Genomic DNA, 7,766 nt, shown 5'->3' on the forward strand with positions numbered 1-7,766 from the left:
TTAAAAAATATGGGGTTGTATTTAAATTAATCAAGTTAGAGCCACTTAAAGTTCTTATTTGTTTAGTTTAAATTTGTGGACACCCTGTATAACATGGTAACTTTATTATCATTGGGATATAAAATATTATATCTTGTTACACTTCACTATAAATTACGCTTACATAACTTAAATACTTCTAAAGTATTTGACACGTGAAAATTAGATAAGATTTTGATTAAATTCGCATTATTTAAAAAACGTTAATATTTAGGTGTTATAAACCTTATTAAAACAGACACTTATTTTGTTCAGCGAATCCAAAAATGCAATAATATATAGGACATTCTATTTAAAAAAAACGCAACTTTGATACCTTTAGAGCTTTTGGGACACCCTGTACATTACTAAAATATTTTTAAAATGTGCGCTCGGTAAGCGTCGGACAATTCATGAAATAATACTTTTAAAAAATCAAACGGTTTAGCCGCAAACTTCCGTGCCGTATAGCGTGAATAACCCTGTACAGCAGACATTCCAAAGCTTCCCACTACAAAAAAGCACAATACGCGGATGAGACGGAGATTTACACATCGTCTTTCTATGCTCAGGCTGCAAACTCTCGCATTGCACATCACTTGAGTTTATTGACCCCGTATTTCGACAAATGGAAACTTAGAGAGACTCCCAGGAAGACTGAACTATATTCCATCTTTTTCGCGCAAGTTCACTAACAATAAAATCCTATCACTACTCATGGTCCAAAATCCCCAATCAAACCCGTACAAGAGGTGAAATACTTGGGATTCAAACTAGACGCCTGACTTCTTTCAATAAGCATGTTAACTATGCTATACAAAAGACTTGCATGGCCTAAAGAAAGTTATACTCTTCTGGAGCCACATTCATTCCTATCACCTCAAAACAAACTTCTGCTCTACACCTCCACTATAAGGCCCATACTTATATATAGACTTAAATATCTGACTGATCGTCCTACCCATGGTCCCCTGTATAAGCGACTTTCCATATTTTATGAGGATTTTGTCCCCTGACAAAACGTGACGACAAACCAACACTTCCTGCGAAAGCAAGACTGCGTTTCTAGCAGGCTGGAAACGCAAAAATCCAACACTACGTGACTGGTCGGATTAGTGATCCCTTGCTCTAGGAAGTGCTGGCTGGTCTTTGCACCGTCGAGACAAGGGGGCGTGGCCTAGGCCCTCGACTGAAAGGGGTTTTTAGCTTTCCTTGAGGAAGACCTCTTTTCCTTATTCAATGTCCCTCGAATAAATCCAAAAATGTGTTGTTCAAAATAACAAGTAGATTCGTAATTTTAGATCTGTATTATTCATACGATGCCACTACCAAGAGCGACCATTATAACAACATGGAAAATTATCCAGACGAAACGGCCGCATCGGCAAAAAGCATATCTCATACAAGTTCCAATAGTGTTGGTAGAGATGATAATTTGACTATGAGCCGAGTTGAAGAGAATTTTTCGCTTCTGAGCAATAAGCCAGATATTCCTGTTAGCAAGCCAACACCTTTGAATTTTACTATTCAAGTTACTGGCGAGCGAAGAAGGTTTTTGAACAAGCTTACATTAAAAACGATACAAAATCCATGGCTTGATACAATTAAAAGTTACTTGGAGGACATCATTCTTCTGAAATCCACAGATAATGTAATCAAATTTTGCCCAGTGGAGGAAACAGAAATAGGTTTCCCCATGTTTTCAAGTAGAAGCAGTAAGACGTCTGATGTATCAAGTTCCAGTTTCTCGGTCTTTAAAGTCCCCCTTAAACGACCTCCGACTCGCCAGAAAGGGATAATGCAGAGTTCTCCCGCATGCAGTATTACAGTTAACGACCCAACAGCTCGTGAAGACAATTTCGATATTATTTCTTTGATTGCCAGGTAATAGAATATGATATTTTCGACTATTTCAAAAGTTCCACACAGTTCAAGTTCTATAATATGCACGGAACAAATGTTATTAGGATTTTTGAAAGTATTTTGTATGAAGTTAATGAATTTATTAAGTGGTGGTAAAAACTTGTCTCAAGTCTTGTTTCCTGGGTTTAACAACCCGATAATACAGTTACTGTGAAGTAGTTATAGAAATTCATTGATAACAACAACAAACGTGTCTAACAGAAACAGCAATAAATGCAGAACACATGATAAATACTTGCAAAAAGCAATTGCGTTAAAAGGAAACAGGAAGTACTATGAAAGTACTACTATGAAAAATTATATTTTCAGGAATTTTTGAATACCTTCCTTTAAGAGGTATTGCAAGCATACATTGTTAGATTTTATTTCCAAAAAGAATTTAAAGGCACAATCGCTGATATAAAATATTTTTTGTCAGCACGAATATGGAAGATGACCCTGTTCATGAAACAATATTCGACAATGATGTTAAATCTGAAGCATCGAGTGTTCCTTCTCTTCCACAACAGATGCCAGAGGCTGTTAATGAGGATATTAACAAAATGAATTTCGTAGCAGCTTGGCTTCAAACCAGCAGTATACCAAGGGTAAGTCAAATGAAAGATGACATAATGTCCATTGTTCGCCAGGTGAGATTTAAGAGCAAATTTAAGCAGCGCAAATTTTTCCGAAATGTTCTACGTAAATGTATGGCTGAGCGGCGTTGATTATTATAAAAGCCATCAAAGCACATCATATTTACGGCACATTCTAGGTACAATTCAACTTAAATTCCACGTTAAGACAATTTAATTCGCCTTTTTTCCATATTTTTCTAAAAGCAATTAAAAGCAATTTGGGTCCGGTTCAATATCAGCCCTGCATGTGTTTTTTACCTATGTTTTGCTCGTTTTCATTTCTCTCAGAAGCCTCTACCGCTAAACATGTTTAACCGAAAATGTTTTGCTAAATTGTATAAATAAATAAAATAAAACAAAGTTAAATAAGTTGATAAAAAGACCGAAGTAGTAGGTTCCTCGACTGCAGAACTTCAATTGTTGTCCTGAATGAACCTGTCTTAAAAATGTTTGTAATTCAAGATTAAATTTATATTTTATTACAACGGTTGGCTCTAAATTGTAACGATTTTGATTTCAGGTGCCCCAAGTTTACATGGGACTATGCTTCAATTTTTTTTTCAATAACAATTGTCACAAGGTTTTTTGCTCAAATAAACATAATCTGAAATGCAAAATAAATCAGTTATTAAGTTTGCCGGAGGATTTGTTCTATGTAGCATACAATTATGCGAAATCGAATCCCATATTTTTCAGCAAAATTTTTAAAGAATTTGCATCGATGTTTGCAATTAAAGGTATGTAGGTTTAAACGTGAATATACGAAAATCATTTTCTAAATCCGTTTATCTTATGCAGGAAACAAAGAGGAACTTATTAATATGTTAGATCTATTTTTGAACAGCAACCATCCCATGCTAGACAGAATAGTTGGCGTTACGACCGTTATACACAGCTTGAAATTCACCGACTTGAATACATTTGAAAATGCAGTGGAATATATAATGTGTCGTGTGGATCGTTCAAAATGTGTAAATTTAGGTAAGAATACTTCATCGAATTGAAACTGATTTTAGCAATTGGTATTTTTTATTGGAATGAATCTAAAAGTGCCATTTTTCGATCAGAAGCGATCATAAGAAAGAAGCACTTTTCTTTACTGTTCATTTGTTTTACTTTTACGCGCATGTGCGCAAAAGTAAATGTGACAAATTGAACGTGAATAGTAGTTTTCGATACAAGGGCGAAAACTGTCGTTTTTCACACCCGAGACGAAGTCGAGGGTGTTAATCTGTTAAGAGTTCGAAAAACGGATTTTCGCCCTCGTATCGAACAATATTTTTTATTCGAATAAAGGACATAACACGAATAATAAGTTATAATAACTAAAATTAGCCAAAAATAAAAGACGTCAACTTTAAAATTTGATGTCAATGCCATTTTTGAAATTGTCATGTTTTGACGTTTGTAATTTTTTAAAAGCGTACTTTTGTTAGCATATACAATTGAAACAATGAGTGTTTGACTTCTGACGGATTGACACCCTCGACTTTGTCTCGGGTGTCAAACGCCGTCGTCTTTCGAAAAACGACATTTTTCGCCCCTGTATAGAAAACTACTATTGGGAGTGTACTAACCAATTTTCTAATGAATCGATTTCTGGCATTTCCAATAAAAATAGTAGTTTTTATTCGAATGAATCTAGAAGTGCCATTTTTCGATCAGAAGCGACGATCATAAAGAAGCACTTTTCTTTACTGTTCTTTTGTTTTACTTTTACGCACGGACTTTTACACACACATGCGCAAAAGTAAATCTGACTAATTGAACGTGTCACTGTCATAAAATATTTTGAAGTATTTCCATTAAAAAGTAAAAAGAGCGCAAATTTTATGCAAAATATGCATCTTATACAAACACCATACCGTGAAAGAAGCACTTGAATTTTCAACACTCATTGTTTCACTTATATATGCTTACAAAAGTACGCTTTTGAAAAATTACAAGCGTCAAAACATGACAATTTTAAAAATGGCATTGACATCAAATTTTAAATATGAAGTTGACGGTTTTTATTTTTGGCTATTTTTATTTATTATAATTAATGATTCGTGTTATGTCTTTCATTCGAATTAAAAATATTGTTCGATACGAGGGCGAAAATCCGTTTTTCGAACTCCTGACGCATTGACACATGTCCAACGCCGACGTCGCTCGAAAAACGACACTTTTTGCCCTTTTATCGAAAACTTATTACAGTGACACGTTCCATGTGTCACATTTACTTTTGTGCACATGCGCGTAAAAGTAAAACAAATGAACAGTAAAGAAAAGTACTTCTTTATACTCATAGCTTCTGATCGAAAAATGGCAGTTTTGGATTCATTCGAATAAAAAGTAAATTGCAATGCACTTTCTGTCTATTTATTTTTAATTATTTATTATTTGTCACAATTCTACTTATTACTTAGTTAAGACACCCATAACAGTTTTTATTGTATATAACAGATTCGGCACTATTAGAGACAATAATTTCTGCGAATGATTTTCCGAGCCATTGGTCGTTGATTCGCAAACTTATTGAAAGAGGAGAAAAAATCCCAAAGAAAATGGCTCAACGTTTCGTTGCCCATCTTATGAAACCCCCCGTTAACAACGGCATGTGTAAAGAAGTATACGAATATATCAAAAAATACCAATGCATCGATTTGCCCACGGTTCATTTTTCTATAAGAGAGCCGTTTTTGAAATTATGTACTCGAGAAAGTAGCGAAGAGTGAGTATTTTTTACACTTCAGATATCTCTCACTATCCGTTTTTCTAACACTTTCAGACATCAAGATGATGTATCTGCTACGACCACAAATACTGCATTTAAAAGCTCCCAGGAAAATATTATTGCAAATGGGAATAGAATTGGGGCAGAGAGTTCTAACGGTCTTGCGTGCGTGTTTCAACCAATCCCGTCTCAAGAGTCCGAAACCTTTGAAGGGGAACAAGAAAATATGGCGAAGTATTTAACTAAGTAGATATGGTGAAGCAGCTTTACTATTTCTAGTCCAAATTTTAGATCTGTTCAATCTGCAAACTTTATACCACCAGAAGATATTGATTTTTCTGATTTAAACGAGAAAAATCGTAGATCATCGCCAACCGGTTTTAGGGAGATTCATCAAAGTCCATCTTCTACCGGAACTGCTGCAAACCATCCAGTTCAGGATCAGCCGCAATCTTTTATACTAAATTCGCAGCGATATCGAGTTGATCGAAAGCGGAAAAATAGTGGCTCTAGGCAAGTACATCAGATTAACTAATTTTAGCAAGATAGACAAATAATCAACGGAATATTGGTTCGAAAATTATCTCTGCATAAATATGTTCGAACTAAGAACATCTTCGTCCAAATTTAAACCAGGTCCAATGTAGCATTGTCAATTATTCATAAAGCAGCCAATTATTAAAATATTAATTAATATAAATTAATATAATTTTCGATCTTTAGTACTACTAAACGATCCATTTTACAGATAAAAACCAGAATACAGATATCAATTTTGAAGTTTTCCAAGAACTTCGGATGTCCGTTCTGCAAAGCTTTTAAGCGTGATCAGTGAATCGCTGAATTTGCGTACAACTATCTCTTCTATCTAAATACTCGAATATTTCGTTAAAAATTCCCAGGTCTTTTACGGAAATCAAAAAATATGCTCTTTATAGCAAATATTTTTGAGAATCAACATGTAGGAGAGCTGAGTGGAACAAGTCATTAACGTTTGTATTACTGAAGCTTTTCTCTATTCAACGATCCCAATTTATAATAAATCAAGTTTTTTTCTGATACCCAAACAAATTAACGGTGTTTTAACACAATTTTTCTTAGTTGAAAAGTTGTCCAAACGATTGTCGATTACAGGGCGACACACTTGTTCTGTTTTGATCGGAGCGGAATGGTTTGGGGAAATTTGGTACAAATACAGGAGTTTTAGAGCATAAGAATTCCAAATCTGCGTTCACATTTCGAAATAGTCGAGAGCATCCCAAAAGTGAAGAACTTTGCGTGTAAAGAATAGAAAGCATGTGAATTGCGACATGGACTTCGGTTTGGGCAGCGATGAAGATCGGCGCGGTTCTCGGACGAAAGGGGAGAAACAACTCCACAATTAGCAGCTTTTGAGTGGGTGTTTTATTGATGCAGCCTCACTGTCCGATGAAGCCGAAGTAAAAAGTTGCAGCCATTTTTCTACTAGTTGTTCAAAATCTGATTGCAGATTTGGAGTAGATGGATGATTTATTTTGCTCAGAAACCCCTATATTCCAAATTTTGGTAAAATCCTAAAAAAGATAAGTTGTGTTAAATCATCTTATTTTCACCCCAGGAATCCACTCATTTTGTTTGGTACCATTACTTTTGAAACACTCTGTATATAAGTATGTAAAAATACAAGATAACTTTAGATCTGATTAATCAGAATTCACTTTTTTATTCCTTATAGCTCCGAAGGCAATTCAAAAGAACAAATTGGCACCAAACAATTGAATCCAGGATATCCACTTGCTACCACTTACAATAAAGAGGGGCTCCAATACGACCCCACGAACGATTACAGGCCTCGGCCACCAAAAATTAAAGTAACACAAGACCTGTCTCGTAAAGGAACACCAACATTCCCTACGATAGGGGCATATGTAGATCAACCTGTTGAGATCACCGTCGGTCAAAACCACATTTCAGGACTACAGAAAAACGTTTCAAATATAGGTTCTATTGAAACAACAGACGCAAGCCATGCGTTGGAGGCCGAAGCAAATGCTGACGACAGTTTTGTGCCACTCAGGCCTGAACCGAATTCTCTGACTGGTGATACTAACAGTAAGTTCGGGTCTGCGAGAGTTCAAGAAGCAAACTGTTTTGCAGAAAATCTTGTGTCTATCAGTGTGGATACACACTACGGGAGTAGCAAGGTGGGTTGATCGTATTTAAATGTTTTTTTGAATCGTTAAATTGCATTTTTGTTTTGCTTGTGCTGTAATGAGAAAAAGTGGTTTTGCCTGGAGGGCATTGAATAATCAATCACATTTTTGATACGGACTGTTCTCTGCTTTGATAAATGGGTCCAAACAGTTCCTCACTCATGTTGTTATGACTGAATCTAATTTTCAATTCTCTATACAACGATGTCAAAACGAATGATGTGGCTCAAATGGGGCTTGAGAAACTTCGAAAAAACCGCGTCATGTTTGAGTCGATCTTGCACCTCAAAAAAAAAA

The 7,766-nt window shown here is 35.4% G+C and overlaps 1 protein-coding gene across 1 annotated transcript in view; it reads left to right on the forward strand.

Moving 5' to 3' along the window:
- LOC109538449 overlaps window positions 1-7,766 on the forward strand; it is a gene marked incomplete in the record, with an annotated part of 16,575 nt that overhangs the window by 2,869 nt on the left and 5,940 nt on the right. The window contains 8 exon segments of the mRNA XM_048668545.1: window positions 1,320-1,902; window positions 2,360-2,528; window positions 3,079-3,295; window positions 3,357-3,539; window positions 5,007-5,274; window positions 5,332-5,511; window positions 5,569-5,790; window positions 6,992-7,460. Coding sequence (XP_048524502.1) covers window positions 1,320-1,902; window positions 2,360-2,528; window positions 3,079-3,295; window positions 3,357-3,539; window positions 5,007-5,274; window positions 5,332-5,511; window positions 5,569-5,790; window positions 6,992-7,460 — 2,291 coding nt within the window.

Source organism: Dendroctonus ponderosae, unplaced genomic scaffold (genome assembly GCF_020466585.1).
Source record: "Dendroctonus ponderosae isolate FM_Combo_2020 unplaced genomic scaffold, Dpon_F_20191213v2 Dpon_F_20191213_7, whole genome shotgun sequence".
Lineage (NCBI taxonomy): Eukaryota > Metazoa > Arthropoda > Insecta > Coleoptera > Curculionidae > Dendroctonus > Dendroctonus ponderosae.